Genomic DNA, 17338 nt, shown 5'->3' on the forward strand with positions numbered 1-17338 from the left:
CAGAAGAATCTAGAATAAACCCCAACTTCTCCCTGTGACGTACAAGTCCTGCTCAACTGACCTTTCTAATAACGCTGTCTCATCTCCCCCAGAATTCCCTTGTTTGACAAGGTTCTGGCTGCAGCCCTGCTCTTCTGTTTCTTAGCTGGCTGTGATCATTGTAGCATTAGGGCCTTTGTTCTCACTTCTGTTTTATGTCATAATCCACATTGACTTTGCCTGCTACCTCCTGCAGGACACGGTCACCGGAGAGTCCCGCCTCTTGCCTGCTCTTTTTAGTCACCCATCTCTCCCCAGGAGCACTTTTGATCATCAGATATGATCCGGTTTGTGTATTTCCTCCCCTGCTTCCTGCTCACCCTTGATAGGCAGTGCTTCTCACATCTCAACAGCTTAGGAACTTGTATGAGTAAGTGCTCTATAAACATTTACAACCAATTGTTTTCTTATTAGGACTGAACTTAATCTATAAATTAGCAACAAGCTGTTTTTGTTTTTTGGGTTTTATTTGTTCTTTTTTTTTTTTTTCCATGCTACATCTCTTCTGGTATTCACTTGTTTTTAAAAACAGCTATAAAGATGTGTTATTTTCTTCATACAGATTTACTGCATGTATTAGTGAGAACCTGTCTCAGTAATTTACAGTTATTATCACTGTTGTGGGTGGAAACCTTTCTCTTTATTGTTGGCTAAGAGGAATGCTGCTTTCTATACTGATGGGTGTGGCTGACTAGTCAACCCAGTCTCTGGGTTTTCTAGATAGACATGCCTTCTTTAATTATTTATTTTTTTTCTGAGACAGAGTTTCTCTATGTAGCTCTGGCTGTCCTGGAACTCACTCTGTAGATCAGGCTGGCCTCGAACTCAGAGTGATAGATTTGCCTCTGTTTAGGAAGTGCTGGGATTAAAGTGGTGTGCGCCACCTAGCTGCTATCTGTAATTTCTTTTTTTTTTTTATTTAGATACAGACTTTTTGATGACTCCCTTGCAGTTTTAGGCTCAGTGGTATTATTAAATTTAATATAAATAATATATTAATTACATTTTAATATTAAATTTTGTTTATATGAGCCTGGAGAGATGGCTCGCCGGATGAAAACATGCACTACCCTTCTAGAGCAGCCAGGTTTGGTTCCCAGCCAAACTGTCTGTAGCTACAGCTCCATGTATCTGACATGTCTGCCTTCCTGAATTTGTGTGGATATACCCTAACACAGACATGAGCACATATATAACATTAAAAGTAAAATAAAATAAATTTATGTTTATTTGACATTCTGGCTTATGGCTGGGTGGCTAAGTTTCTCTTCCTTCCTTTGTGAAAACCAGGCATGATGTCTGAGTAGGCTGTTCCAGAGACTTGGGTTGGGACGAGTCTGGAGGATGATTCTGCAGACCATTGTAAGTCGGTGAGAAAGCAGCCATCAGTAATGAAGTGCAGTGAGTTAACAATCCAAACATAGGGAATTGTAGTTAGGCCATCATTCTGATTCCTGCGCATAACCCAGGGAACAGGGAAACCCTCCACCTATAGGTGAGAGTCTGGTTGAAACAGAAAAGGCATCAAGATGCCTTCAGGGCTTTCTGTTCAAATCCTCAGGGAAGCACTGCTTCACAGGAAGAATGTCCCCCAGGTAAGATGAGCTGTGGGCTCTGTGAAGCCTCCACAGAGTGCCAAGTAATCACAAAGGTGTTGAATTTCCCTGTGCCTCTCTCTGCTGCATAATTTGCTGGGCTCATATTAGCACTAATAGAGCTTCCAAGAAAGGTTCCCTTGACCTGAGACAGAGTCACAGATTCTCCATAAGGCTGTCTTAATCATAGTGCCCACTGTCCTAGGTCCTGGCACATAATAAAGAGTTGTCTAATTTCTGGCATAAAGGTTGAAAAGTTTCTACACCCCGATAAGCCTCTCCACAGATGCAGCAATCCAAATCAGACAATATCAAACCAAATTAGAAAAAGCCTATGTTTAATGGTTACAACACTCTTGGGTGGCCTTCCAGCCCCTCAGAGAGGAGATGGGAAAGGGATACCAGAAAAACCAGGAGTCTGTTCTCTGGGGGACAGTTTAAATACCCTGTGGGAATTGTCTTGAGTATCTCTGGGGGAGGGGCCATCATTTGTTGGGTTTTCTGAGATGCAGCAGGGGTTGGAGGGAGATGGGAAGGGTACATGGGTAGAATTTACACCATAACATCCCAGATTCTGGGTCTATGGATGCCAGGGGCTGGGGTGAAGCTTCCACTTTAACAAAGGCATTTTTTTTTTAAATAAATAGTGATTTCTGCCAACCTGTAGAACTAAAAAGATGAAAATTCAACAATGGAATACAGAGACAATCCTATGGTACAAACTTTCTATAAACTTTAGCTCTTTCTTGCAAGTGTTTGCACTTTCAGCCAGGTGGGTGTGGTAGCACAAACCTGTGATCACAGCAACTAAGAGGTAGAGGAAGGAGAATTCTAAGTTCAAGTCATCCTTGACTCTAGAGTGAGTTACTTAAAAGGCCTACTTAAGACTCTATCCAACAAAACAAACAAAGCTGTTTATACTTTATAGTAGAATTAATGTAAATGTTTTTATAATAAGCTCCATATATGTGTTTTACTTGAGAAGTATTGAGTAAAGTGTTGGTATACAGAAAAATGATGGAGAAGCCAGTGTGGGCAGTGATGAGAGACCTATACTCAACAAATAAGAAGTTCTTGGTGCTGAAAATAAGTGGCACATTCCTTTAATCCCAGCACCTGGGAAGCAGAGGCAGGTAGACCTCTGTGAGTTCTAGGCTAGCCATGCTACATAGTGAGTTTGAGGATAACCAGCGCCATAGAGTTAACCTGTATTAAAAAAAAATAGTGGTTAACTGTTAGCTAGCAAGTGTTTATCCTGAAGGGATGACAAATGTTAGTTTGGGGTCACTTGTGTTGGTCAGATATTAGAGTACGTGGAGCCTGTTATCTAGTGGAGGACTGAATGTTATGACTGGGATTACGAAAACATTTTTATTACATTAGAATTTGTGTGTGTGTGTGTGTGTGTGTGTGTGTGTGTGTGTTCCTTAGAATTTCTATTGCTGTGAAGAGACATCATGACCATAGCCTCTCTTATAAAGAAAACATTTACTTGGGGTGGCTTACAGTTTCAGAGGTTTAGTCCATTATCATCTTGGCGGGCAAGATGCAGGCAGACTTGTTGCTGAAGAGCTGAGAGTTCTATACTTTGATTCACAGAGAACAGAAAGTGAACTGTGTATACCATACTGAGTGTAGCTTGAGCACAAGAGACCTCAAAGTCCACCCCCACAGTGACACACTTCCTTCAACAAGGCCACACCTCCTAATAGCACCACTCCCTTTGGGGGGCATTTTCTTTCAAACCACCATTGTGTGTGTGTGTGTGTGTGTGTGTGTGTGTGTGTGTGTGTGTGTGTGTGAGAGAGAGAGAGAGAGAGAGAGAGAGAGAGAGAGAGAGAGAGAGGATCTTTCACCCCATTTGAGACAATGTCCAGCATTGTTTACAAAATGAAAAATGTCAGGCATGGTAGTGCATTCCTTTAATTCCAGTGTTTGGGAGGGAGACATATGTGGATCTCTTTAAATTCAAGGCTAGCCTGATCTACATAGCAAATTCCAAAACAGCTAGGGCTACATCAGATGTTCTCAACCTGAGAGTTGTGACCCCTTTGGAGGTCACATGTCAGATATTTACATTATGATTCATAACAGTAGCAAAATTATGGTTATGAAGTAGCAGCAAAATCATTTTATTGTTGGGGTCACCATAACATGAGGAATTGTATTAAAGGGTCACAGCACTGGGAAGGTTGAGAATCATTGGGCTACACAGAGGGACCCTTAAAAAATGGGGTAAAAATACCTTATTATTCTGAACTTGTGGTTGGGGTAATTCTGTTGGTCTACAATATTGGAGCTGATTAATTGCTTGTCTTCTCAGATCATGATTAACCTTATTTATTTATTTATTTATTTATTTATTTATTTATTTATTTAAAGGACCAATTGGCCTTAGCTGTGGGGAGGAGGGAGAGGGAACAGGCTTGGGAAGTGTTGTTTGACAGTGAGTTTATAGCAAGCACAGCAGCAAGCTCTCTTCTACATTCAGGGCAGGTGGAACTGAGTTCTATGTCAGATGTGTAATGTCACTGTAGGCTCAGATGTTTGAACACTTGACCTCCAGCTAGTGAGTCATTTGAGGAAGTTGTAACCTGCAGAGGAAGTAGGATATTGGCGATAGATTCTTGAGAGTATAATATCTGTCTTGGTGGTTTGACCAGCAGCATCATACTTCTGCAGACATGGACTAAGCCACTGTCTCTCCCACGGTAATAGATCGAGATACCGTGAAACTGTGATTCAGTGAGTCCTTCTCTGAAGTCGTGTCTCTGCCCTGTGGAGCTGAAATAACTTTAGACTCTCAAAACAGCCTGACAGTACATCTCATCTGGTCAGCAAATATGAGCCTCTCTGCTCTTCCTCTGACCATTTATTGACATGATATAAACTTGGCTGATTCATATCCCACTTACTCTTTATTATAACCCAAGGGGCAGACAGATTAAGTAATTTGTGCAGGTGTATACCTAAAGAAAAGGATACAGTTGTGACTAGACGCGGAGACTGAGTGTGAAGTCTCTGCTTGATTTAAATGCCTGAAAAGTCTAGTGCTTTCCCACACCGGATCTGAGGCTCTCTTTTACTTTTAGAGTGTTTGATCCAAATGTTGACAGTTCTCATGTTTCAGTTAGAATTAACTGTTTTCTTAAACTTACCATGAGTTTTTGGCTGCACTGAGGTAAGATGGCATCTACTACAGAATAAAAGGTAAGTGCAGAATCTTTGATGAAATCTGAACCTTGCTTCATATTGCTAGGGGGAAAAAAACAAAACCCTGAGACCCTATAGCAATGACATAGGGCCTAGGGGCTATCCTACTTCTTTAATGATCTACTTTTGTGTACGTGTATGTCTGTGTCTATGTCTGTGGGTGCTCTGTGTGTGTGTGTGGGGGGGGTAGAAGAGGGCAGTTGATCTCCTGGAACTGGAGTTACAGGTGGCTGTGTCCCTGTGTGGATGCTAGGAAATGGACTTCCATCCTCTGCAAGAGCCCAAGTGCTCTTTGCAGCCCTGCACTGCTTGGGTGGCCTGACTTACTGGATCACTGTCTCTTTAATTGTAATAACATTGGCTTTCTCGTCTCACTCAACTATTTCCTTTATTACTAGTTATTTTTAAATTCCCTTTGAAATGTCTTATCAGAACCTTCCTCTGCGGTGCATTAGTACATGGACAATTGTTTACATAAGTGTTTAACTGGGTTGTGTACTTTGGCATATCCTTTAAGGACTTTGAGGACTAAAGCATATTAATCATATCAATCTTTTTATGACTGCTATTGTTACTTTCATGCTTATCATAGGACTTTTTGAAGGAATAGGAGAGAGAATAATAGCATCTTTGTTTCTGTGAGTTCTAGCTTTCACTCAGATGTAATTACTTTTCCTTAATACTTAAAAAGAAAGATTTTCTTTATTATGTGTGTAGTGTTCTGCTTGCATGTATACCTGCAGGCCAGAAGAGGGCACAAAATCTCTTTATAGATGGTTGTGAGCCACCATGTGGTTGCTGGGAATTGAACTCAGGACCTCTGGAAGAACAGTAGCCAGTGCTCTTAACTGTTGAGCCATCTCTCCAGTTTTCAATATTTCAAGTCATTTCACTAGAATATATTAAAAAATGACCGAAGATGAATTTTCCCTGCATAATCGTAAGCATTACATTTCATCTTTCATGATGGAGCTCTGAGATTTAGATGGCTATCAACTAATACATTTTTTAAGTTTTAGATTTTTTTTTAATTCAAAAGTTCTCAAAAGAAATAAAACAAAAAATGCTAACAATCTGAGCAAATGTCCAATGTCTTTTGGCTTCTAGCAGTGAGTCCTGGGAATGAAAACTTCAGGGTCAGCTTCAGCTGGGCCAGCAAGCCATCACCCAAGTTTTTGTTCTAGTAAAATAAGAATTCAAAAGTTAACTCTCTTGGCCATGTAGATGTCTTTATGAAAACCTGACAGCCGTTTCTTTTGAGTAGTTTTAGTTCTTAAATGTCACTGCTTGTATCTGATGATAAGTGTCCATGATAGTTGTAGCCACAGCATCCTTGCTGCTAAAAAATATAGATTCTAGTGAAAATTACATGGGCATGAGAGAAGTATACTTTTGTTTTTGTTGTTGTTCCTTTTTTTCCCCCAACTACTATCTTGATGCTCTTTAGACGTGTGTAGGGGCTGGAGACATGGCTCAGTGGTTAGGGTGTGTTTGCAGCTGTTTCTGAGAACAGAGAACCTGAGTTCAGTTCCTGACACCTACATGAGTCGGCTCACAACCACCTGGAACTCCAGCTCCAGGGTACCTGATGTTTCTATGTGTACTGCCCTCACAGGTTCAATTCCGCACAGGTAGAGGCACAGATAAAATCAAAACAAAACAAACAAGCCTAAATGTAAATAAATAAACAAATTAATCTTTTTCCTACCCACCACTATAATGCTGGGCAGAATGGTTCACTTTTGTTAGCTTGCATGTTTGTGTTTGTGAGTTTGGTTTTTTGTTTGTTTTTTGTTGTTGTTTTGAGACAGAATCTATGTAGCTTCAGTACAACCAGACTTACCATTCTCCTCCCCAGTGCTGGGGTTACAGGCTTAAGTCATCCAGGCTGGAATTACTTTTAAGTTAATCAGTGTAAACAGCCAGGATCATACTGACACTATATCTGCCACAACCATGAAGCTGTTATCAGGGGACACTACTCATCCGGGAGGAGCAAGACTGCTTTTAAGAAAAGACATCATAAAGCTTTTTTGTCACTAGAAGTCCAATGCACTATCCATTGTGCCACAGAGCCACAATGCCCAAACGTAAACTTTGGGGTGAAGACATGTTTTGCTTCTGGTTTTTTTATTTTATTTATTTATTTATTTATTTATTTATTTATTTATTTATTTTGAGACAGAGTTTCTCTGTGTAGCTCTAGTTGTTCAGGAACTTATTCTATTGACCAGGCTAGCCTCGAACTCACAGGGATCCATCTATCTCTGCCTCAGTTGGTATTACAGCTGTGGACCACCACTACCCAGCTGGGAAAACCATGTTTATTTAGCCTGTAATACAATCTAGTAATCCAATGCTTAAAAAACAATTACTATTTCTGGCCACTACTCTTATGCCTTCAGCTGGAAAGAGGAAAGAGGAAGAGGAAAGAAGGAAATCAAGAGTGAGAAGGAAAAAAGAAAAACGAGGACATGGGAGACCAGGAAAGTGAAAACTGGATTGCCTTGACGTTGACCCTCACGTTTCCTCTATGAAGCTGTAACAGACACCCAGTACCCGCTGTGATCCCACTCTACCTTCTTGCCACTGTTCTCTAGAAAACTAAAAGATTGCAGTCGATTCACTTAAGAAGTCGCTCACTGGCTAAGCGTTCACCCTGAATCTGACTCAGGCTTGCTCTCATGCCAGGCTAGTCTCAAGAGATGGTCACTTGTGAGATGATGCAGCCATTTTCCGCCTGTTTCGGCTTTCCAAACTGTCCAGGTTTGGGCTGAGGTGAGCCCTGTGAGGGGCCAAGTTCGCTCAGCATGGACCTACATCTTCCTCTAGTCTTACTCATCTGTCACCCCTCTTGTCAGCTGGACACAGCGTGTTCTTTTACCCTCCTCTTACAGCTTCTCTGCTTCCTTACATTCCTGTTCTAGTCTTTACTCGTGCCCAGCCCTAGAGTTAGTTCCTTGAGAGTGGAGATTATCTGGAGTATCTGGAGTGTTTTGTGTTAGGTACAGAAATGCTGCTTGTCCAGTACAGAGTTTTGTTTGCTTGCTTGCTTTTTGAAACAGTCTTGCTATATAGCTCAGGCTCCTTAAACTCAATCTCCCAGGTGCTAGGATTACAGGTGTTTACCACCATGTCCAACTTCAATATAAGTTTGATGAACATGTGAATAAAGCATGTAAAATTATATGTGCACCTGAACTAAAAGAGAAAAAATAGACAAAAGTGCAGTTCATAATCACTGGGTTTTAAAGGTCTAGATGATTTAAAGATGTTTTTAAAGTAAAATAAAAAAATGTCTTCAAAAAGAGCAGAACTACATATAAAGTAAATTTTAAAGGTTTTAAATAGTTGTTTTTTTTTTTTGTTTGTGTGTATGTACCATGTGTGTACAAGCACCTATGGGCACCTGAAGAGGAGGTCAGATCATTTAGAGCTAGAATTACAGGCAGTTGTAGCCACCCACAGTGGGCATTGGAAGAACAACAGGCACTCAGCTGCTGAACCATCTCTCCAACACCTCCTTTTCTATATCCATCATTTTTAAAATTTATTTTACATACTAACCATAGTGTCCCCTCCCTCCTCTCCTGTTCCCTCTCCCCATCCCACTTCCACCCACCTCCACCCCCATCCACTCCTCTGTCTGCATTCAGATGGGGTAAGGTCTCCCTTGGGAATCAGCAAAGTATGGCATATCAAGTTGGGGCAGAACCAAGCTCCCCCCCCCTTCCTGCCCCCTTTTTAAAGATTACAAAATATAGTCCAGCTTTCAGTTACTTCTTAAGGGGTGGACTGTAGCAGATAGCCAGTGCTCACTGGAGTTAACTTGGATTAGAGAGGTGAAGAGCTCTAAAGCAATGGGGAGACCTTTGCCAAACGCCTTTTTCAGTGATGTTGAAAGGGAACCAGTTAGGTTGATGGTGGTCTGGGTAACAGAGCCCTGCTTTGTTGTTGGTGTTGGTCTCCTGCTGCTTGCTGGCTAGCCAGACTTCACATATTGCTGGGGCCAAAGATACCCGAGCCACTGTTCTTATATAAATCCTTCATCAGGGTACAGGGTGCTATGGCCTCTTTCAGGCTCAACCGTAGCCTTCAGACTGCCTTAGTTATGGCTTCTACTGCCATGAAGAGACACCATGACCACAGCAACTCTTAGAAAGGAAAACTTTTAATTGGGCTGGCTTACAGTTTCAGAGGTTTAGTTTATTACCATCATGGTGGGACATGGTAGCATGCAGGTAGACATGGTGCTGGAGAAGGAGCTGAGAATCCTACATCTGGATCTGCAGGCAACAAGAAGTGAAGTGTGTACCACACTGAGTGTAGCTTGAGCAAAGGAGACCTCAAAACCCACCTCCACAGTGACACACTTCCTCCAACAAGGCCATACCTATTCCAACAAAGCCACATCTCATAGAGCCACTCTTTATGAGCATATGGGGGCCAGTTACATTCACATCACCACATGTGTGTAGGATGATGGAGTACTGGGGGAAGATCCAGTGTACAGTGATTTATTTTCTCAAGGATGAAACACTCTCATGGTAATCAACTTGTTCCTCACTTGGAAAAGCATAAAATCAGTACTATTTTTATTTATTTTCAAAATGTTTCATATTTATTTTTGTTATTGTTTGTTTTTGACAAGACTTCTTTGTGTAGCCCTGGATATCCTGGAATTCACTTTGTAGACCAGGCTGGCCTTTGCATCTTGAGTGCTGGGATTAAAGATGTGGCCACCACGTCTAGCTCATATTTTTTGTTTATTAATTATATATGTGAGTTTGTGAAAGTGAGTCTAGGTACTGGAAGAGGCCACCCATGTTGAATTTCCCCATAGTTGGAGTTACAGGTGGTTATGAGTAACTGGCATAGGTGTTGGAAATAGAACTCTGGTCTGAGGAAAGAGCACAATGGTGTTCTTAACTGCTGGGCCATCTCTCCAGCCTCTTAGGTATTAGCTAACATTTTAAAAACATCATAAATGAGGGGTAAACATATCAACTATGTGGCAGGCTCTATAGAGTATCCTTTTTCACTTTTTTTTAGTGTACAGTGATCTTGGCATCCCTCTATTTACACCATGCTTAGTGAGTACAAGAAGCAGATGTGAAATGCTGGGTAGGTGAAAATTTTGCTTTCTGTAAAATGGGAGCTTGAGAGAGCCAGCTGTGGTGGCTCATATCTGTAACTCCAGCACCTGGAAGGCTAAAGTAGGAGAACCATGGGAGATTCCAGAGGAGCCTGAGCTATATGGTAAGTTTCAGACATCATGGGCTACATAGTGAGATCCTGTTTCCAACAATCCCTCCTTCCAAAAAAAAAAAAGGCTAAGAATGTAGCTTGGTTGGTAGAGTGCTTGCCTAATGTGCCTGAAGCTCTGTAATCCATCCCCAGCACCACACACATCCATAATTCCAGCTCTTGGGAGGCTGAAGTAGACCTAGCTCTGTGAACAGGAGACCAGCCTGGTCTACACAAGAAGTTTCAGGCCAGCCAGGACAACATAGTGAGATTCCATGTCAAATAAATAAATAGATAAATAAGTAAGTAAGTAAATAAATAAATAAATAAATCCAACCAAACAAAAAATAATTCAAGATCATCTTCAGCTGCCCAGCAAATTTAGGCTACATAAAATTTTTGTTTCAAAAAGAAAGAGGAAGAAAGGAAGAAAGAAAGGAAGGAAGGGAGGGAGGGAAGAAGGAAGGAAGAAGAAACCAAACTAAGTAAAAGAAACAAAATGGAAGACTAAAAATCCTGTTGCTCTTAGCAGTAGGTCACGGATATTTTCAATTGTGATGATTTACTCAGTTGTGCCCAGGAGGAGTGCATCAATATCCATTCTACATGCCATTTTCCATAAAGGAAAAAAAAAATAGGCAACAGTCTAAGTCTATAAAAGCTAATATACAGGTTCTTCATCTGTGAGTGTGTGGAGAGCATAATGGGCAAGTGGTCATTTTCATTCAAGAAGCAAGTTACTTTTTTTCATTTGGTTAGCCCACACAGTATGTACAATACAAGGCGACCTCCTAGCTTAGGACATTTTGTTCCTCCTCTCCAAGCTAAGAAAACTTTTCAATATTTTCTTTCATGCCTGAAATTTAACAAACATTAGCAAACATGTTTATTTAGTTTTTTATTTGTGTGTGTACAGGGATATGTACCTGGAGGCCAGGGATCGACTTCAGGAGTTAGTTCTGTGTTTTGTCTCGTGAGGGCGGGGACTGAACACAAAATGCCAGGATTGGTGGGAAATGACTTTGCTTTCTTAGCCACCTCACTGGTCCCCAAATTTTGGATACCAAAGGGTGGGCCAGTGACTTGCTCACAATCCTCCATTTATTTGTATCATCTAAGAACAACTTGCCCAGAACCATCTTGCTTTCTCTTGGGTTTATCTGGGACACGGGACTACATACATGTTTTGGGAGAAAGTTAAAGAATCAAAGTTCAAGACAATTAACCAGGGAAAAGAAATTTCTCTAGTCCCTTGTATGAAAGAGAAAATCACGTGTTCACTGAACTATAATATTCATCCAACTTGCCCCTTGTTCTTTAACTGCAATAAAAATGGACCGGTGCTTTGGTGTGAATGAGCGTAAAGGCAAGGACACAGCAGCATTCTCACTGTGTCTGGATGCCCCAGCACCAACAGGGGATCACATAATTTCACATTAGTGGGTGTGACATAAAGAAAATGTCTAACTTTTCTGCTATGTTTAACTTATTCAGAACATGGAGTGGAAGACAGAGCCACGCACGAAGAGTCCCTAAGTTCTCCTTTAGAGGAGCAGGCTACTCACATCCTGGACCTGGATTATTTTTTCTGTGAATGCCATCTAATTTGATCAGTTCATTCCAATTCAGTTCTTTTCAACACATGCTCCTGAAGGCTTTTAAGGTTAGAAGGAAGTTTGGGGAAAAAAAAAAAAAAAAAAAAAAAAAAACATCAACAACAGTACAAAGAATCCAACACTGCTCAATTAACCCCACCAGCAGCATACTTTGGCCTTGTTTAAACACATTCCTCCCCTTACACAGATGCATATCTGTATTGTGCCTGTATTTGTTGACTCAATTACTGATATCACTTTTAGTATCTTAGAATAAGGGTGTCCTATTTCATGCCCATAATTCCACCATTGCCCTCAAGAAACTTATCATTGATGACCAAAGGCTGTGCCTGTGTCTCTGGGCATATGCATACACAGGTCAGAGACTGATTCTGAATGTCTTCTTCCAGCTATCTCCACTTTATTAGTCAAGATAATTTCTCAGAGTTTGGAGATTACCATTTCAGCTAGACTGGTGGACCAGCAAGCCCCCATCCAGCTTTTCACCTATCCAGTTTTGGGGTTACAGACATGCTACTGTACCCAGCTTTTATGTTTGGGAATCTGAATTCAGGCCCTTGAGCTCATACATCAAACACATCACCCACTGAGACATCCCCCCAGTCCCTGTCAATGTAATAAATATGTCATAATCAACTTCCCCAATATTTATGCCTATTTATTTATTTATCCTCTTTTTGAAATGTCTCATTGTGTCTCCCAAGGTGGCCTAGGTGTGGCACCCGCGCTACAATCAGGGGAAGGCCTAGAGATTGAAATAAAGACAAGACAGCTGGTCATTCGTTCAATGGCAATGTCAGAACGCTGAATGCTGAATGCCGTTTATTGAGGGGATGGAACATGCTTAAATACTGACTTACAGCACAGTGAAAAATTACAGGAATTTTAGGCTTAGCTCCTCCCCACGAGATGTGTATAGTGTGTTATACGGGAAGAGTACCAACAACAGGTTTGGGGCAAGGAGTTCCTACCAACAGCTTCAGGCTTGCTCAAGGTGCCTGGGGGGAGGGGCATGCAGGGTCCTACACCTAGGAACTTGCTATGTAGGCCAGACTGGACTCAAACTAACAGAGATCCACCTGCCTTGCTGGTGTTGTTTCATTGATTTTTTTTAATTGATTTTTTTTTTGTAGAGTATCTTTTGTAGAGTATCACACATTGCACTTTTAATGTCCTACCCTCCACCTTTTTTCTACTTATTTAGACTTCTGCTGTGACTTGGACATAATTGAAGAGTCTAGACCTGTCGTCTTACTTCATGCCCAACAGGTTAGAGTTAGCTGGTTTTCTAATGACACTTACAGGTTTTTAGAACAGAAACAACAACAACAACAACCTGTGAATAAGCTGCTTTTCTATCTCTAGCCTATGTTTTTCCACATTTGGAACTCACCTCACCATTCTCTGATGCAAAAGAATCCCCAAAGAGCCAGACACTTAGCTTTTCTTACGGAGTGTATCATTCTCCCATTTATGCCTTTCGTTTATTTGTATATCCTTCGTCTTCTTAACAATGAAAGGTATTTAAAGGCAGATCTAATTTATCTTTGTGGGCTGGCATCTAGCAAAGGGTGGTTCACAAATTAGGCATTCTGTCTCTGAATTGCATATTCTGCCTTCGTATCTATCTGCTGACTGCATGGCTGCAGTATCTTTCACTGCTGAGACATTTTGAGTTGGTTAACAATTTAAATTCTAAAACCATTTACATAACTTTATTTTCTTTGTATTTTTATTTATGTGTATGTGTATGCCACATGTGTGGCTGCTGGGGAAGGCCAGAAGAAGGTAGTAGATCCTCTGGAGCTGGAGTTATAGGCAGTTTGTGAGCTGTCCAAGGATATGATGGAAACCAAACTATTCCTTTGCAAGAACAGCATGTATTCTTAACTTCTAGTCTGTCTCTCTGGGTATTTGTTTCTTTACATGTGTGTTTTTTGTGCATACAGTAGTCTGCCTCAAATTTTTTTCTTTTTAATTTTTAGTAAAAACTAGAACATGTATGTCATATGCCTTAAGAAAGTTCTTTCATAAAAATTGTAGTATTAAATGAGGAGACTCTTTTCATCTAGAGATTTCATTGTTTATCTTAAAATTTTTAAAAGCAAATTGTGTGCGTGTGTGTGTGTGTGTGTGTGTGTGTGTGTGTGTACACTTGTCACCATGTACTTGTGGATGCCACAGGGAAACTGTGGAGTTGTTCTCTCCTTTTGCCTCTCTGCATGGGTTCTGGGGTCATGGTCAGGTCGCAGAGGCTTGTGTGGCAAATGATGTTCCCCACTGAGCATCCCAACCCAGAGTCCATTCTTTGGCACTGGGAAACACTTGTATATTGTTTACTTGGTAGTCTTCTGCTGGTGTGCTTCTGTCTTCTGGGGAAGAGGGCCCTGTCATTGGGCTAACACCGACCCTCACCCTCTTTTATTCGCATTCTCTGTTTTCTGTGCCATTCCTTTAATGTTTGCCTTTAACCTATCATACAGTTTCTAATATATGTTTTTCTTTTCTTTCCCCCAAGACAGGGTTTCTCTATGTAGCCTTGGCTGTCCTGGAACTTGCTCTGTAGAGCAGGTTGGCCTCGAACTCAGAGATCCATCTGCTTCCCCAGTGCTGGAATTAAAGGTGTGTGCCACCACCACCCAACTTTAAAATATCTACTTTTCAAAACAAGTTTTCAGGACTTTGTCTTTGTTTTCTGAGTTCCTATTTATCTTATCAGTTTCTTGTTTTAGGACTGTTTATTTTTCTTCTCTTCCTGTTGCCTTTCTCCAGTGCACCAACCTCCAAGCCTCAGCTCTATCCCACTAGGCCAGTTATCTCTCATCTTCCGCCCATTTTCTGTCTTCTGGAATCTCAGTTAAAATCCTGCCCTCCAATGGACTTTGCATGCTCCCTTTTCCTTTGTCCTCATTGTGGTGAAGTGCTGGGAATGAGAAGAGATAAATACCTGAGCTCAGTTTGCCATCTTCAGTTGGTCTGCTTTATTTAAAAGTGTATGGATAAAGAGTCAAGAAGTGATGCTCTGCTTAGGAGACAAAGGTTGGAGAGCTCAAAGTTTTCTACTGAGTAATCTGGTAAGAGGAAGCAGCATGTAGATACTGACAGGGAGATAAACTCTTCTGGCGTTTAGACGCCCCAAGCTGGATAATGATAGCTCTCTCTACAAAGAAGCTTGGTTAACGATAGCTGACACAAAAGGTCGCGTCGGCCCTGCAGTGGTGGTCCTGTGAAGGTCTCAGTCTTTGATTTCCTCCAAACTTTTGCACCTGAGAGAATAAAGCTGCAGCCACAGGCCACTCCTAATCCTACTCACTCATGAAGAATGTCCCCTTTGAGCCACTGTGATACCTGCTGGTTACTCCCACAGATTCCTCAGGATTGGCTGGGACTGCAAATAAAACACTGTTTGCCTGTAATCAAGCCGATAAGCTACAGTATAAACGAAGGCAGGCACCTGTTCTCAGGCTACCACTGTGACACTTATTCTCTCTCTTTTAAACGTTTCCATGAAAGACCTGGGAAGGACCCGTCGTCTCCGGCCAGAAAAATAAGATCTTTAAGGACGAAAAGGCCCAAAATGGGATTGCTGAGTTCAAAACATCCCACAGGCAAGCAAGCCCACATTCTTCTTCTGGGACTCGACTCGGCTGGGAAATCTACCCTGCTGTATAGGTTAAAGCTTGCTGAGACTCTCACAACCATCCCAACCATCGGCTTCAATGTGGAAATGGTCCAGCTGGCCAGCGGTCCTCCACTCACCGTGTGGGATGTTGGAGGACAGGAGAAGATGCGCACGGTCTGGGACTGCTACTGTGAGAATGCAGATGGGCTGATGTACGTGGTGGACTGTTCTGACGGCAAGCAGCGACTCGAGGACTCCCGCAAAGAGTTCAAGCACATTTTGAAGAATGAACACATCAAAAATGTGCCCGTTGTCATACTAGCCAACAAGCAAGACTTGCCTGGTGCTCTGAGTGCCGATGACATCACCAGGATATTCAAGGTGAAGAAACTGTGCAGTGACCGGAACTGGTACGTGCAGCCCTGCTGTGCAGTCACTGGAGAAGGGCTGGATGACGGCTTCAGGAAATTATCCGAGTTTCTGAAAAGCCACCTGAAGACAAGAGACACTTTAGCATTCTTCAAGCAGAAAGGAGGCTCCGGAGCAGTCTCAGCCTCAGAAAGACAATGATGTAGTGGAAATGGGAATTCTGTCTTATTTCCACGTAATGTGAAAAAGTGAGTTACTGAGTTAGCAAACTTTTCCGGACATTAATTTCACCCCGTCCAGCTAAAGAAGGAACTTTATAGCAAACTATGGGGTAATGGTCACTGAGACGGAAAAATTTATCTTTTGAAAAGGTTAATGTGTTGGATGATTTGAAAGTCATGTTTAGAACCAGATAAATGTTTACTAATTTTATATGACCACTAGAGTAGTAGCTGTCTGCTTATACAGTCAGGAATCTTTCAAATGGTTCCCAGCTGTTGCACTGTTACAGGTATTGAATTTCTACCCTGTTCCTGGGTAATAACTGAGTGGTGAGAAAAAAAATTAAATTATGGAGAGGGAAAAGTTTATGTTACCCTCTTGAAAGTCTTTGTTTTCTAAACAATATCCCCCCACTCTACCCCCAAACCTGCCAGGTTTTTGAAATCTATTTCTGGTAACTTCCTTCAGTGAGTCTTTCTTAAAATATATTTTTTATTCTTTGAGAATTTCATACAATGTATATTGGTCATTCTCTCTCTCTCTCTCTCTCTCTCTCTCTCTCTCTCTCTCTCACACACACACATACACACACACACACACACACACACAACCTCAGATCAGTTGCTCAGAGGAGGGCTTCTGTGGGTAGACTGAGTTTAGAGTTCCGCTCTAGGCTGCAGGCTCGGGACCTGTCTCAGAGGAACGCAGTTCAGCAGCCCCATTACCTGGGATCACAGGTGCTCTTGGTACTGACCAAACAGGAAGCCAAGCCAGACTTTGCTCCCAGACACTTTACAGTTCACCTGGTGAAGTGACACGCATCTGGTAGCTGGAGCAAGGCAGTAAGTGGGGCAAGTTATTGCTCCTAGTGATACCCAGGGAAATGGGGAACACTTCTTGTAGGAGAGGGAGTTGAAGAGGGTGTCTAGCTACCAGGCACCTCACGCAGGTGGAGGTCAGTCTAGAAAATTTATCACTGGGTGATTCTCTAAAGCCATCATGACCAAGGAGAGGGGTGGGTGGTTGGGTGGCAAATGAACTAAGGATGGAGTTGGAATCTCCGTGAGAGGAGTGAAGCTTACAGAGTTCCTGAGACTGATGCTTTCCCCCTTTCCATCCCAGTGAGGCTCCTTTTGTGTGGGATAATGCCCCATAGCAATGCCATAGCAACCCCATAGAAACTCCAGTGGCTACAAATCTTGAGGTGATAGGGGAAAACAAAAGCTTAGTGAGTCAAGTGAAGGGAGAGATGGCTCAGAGGTTAAGAGCACTGGCTGCTTTTCCAGCAGGCCTTGAATGAGTTCCTGTTTCATGGTGACTGGCTCACAATTACATGTGACTCCAGTTTCAGGGGATTTGACATTCTTTTCTGGGCACCAGTATGTATGTGGCACACACATACATATACACAGAAG

At 41.9% G+C, this 17338-nt stretch overlaps 1 protein-coding gene across 1 annotated transcript; it reads left to right on the top strand.

Annotated features, from left to right (window-relative positions):
• The first annotated feature begins 15256 nt into the window (after nucleotides 1–15256).
• Arl14 (ADP ribosylation factor like GTPase 14) lies at nucleotides 15257–16025 on the top strand. The gene has a single exon (XM_051198785.1). It carries the CDS (start codon nucleotides 15288–15290, stop codon nucleotides 15900–15902), a length of 615 nt encoding a protein of 204 aa, XP_051054742.1. The 5' UTR covers nucleotides 15257–15287; the 3' UTR covers nucleotides 15903–16025.
• The last annotated feature ends 1313 nt before the right edge of the window (nucleotides 16026–17338 follow it).

This window comes from Phodopus roborovskii, unplaced genomic scaffold (genome assembly GCF_943737965.1).
Source record: "Phodopus roborovskii unplaced genomic scaffold, PHOROB, whole genome shotgun sequence".
Classification (NCBI taxonomy): domain Eukaryota; kingdom Metazoa; phylum Chordata; class Mammalia; order Rodentia; family Cricetidae; genus Phodopus; species Phodopus roborovskii.

Coding starts and splice junctions, on each gene's coding strand:
- Arl14 (XM_051198785.1), top strand. CDS start 15,288: ATGGGATTGCTGAGTTCAAAACATCCCACAGGCAAGCAAGCCCACATT.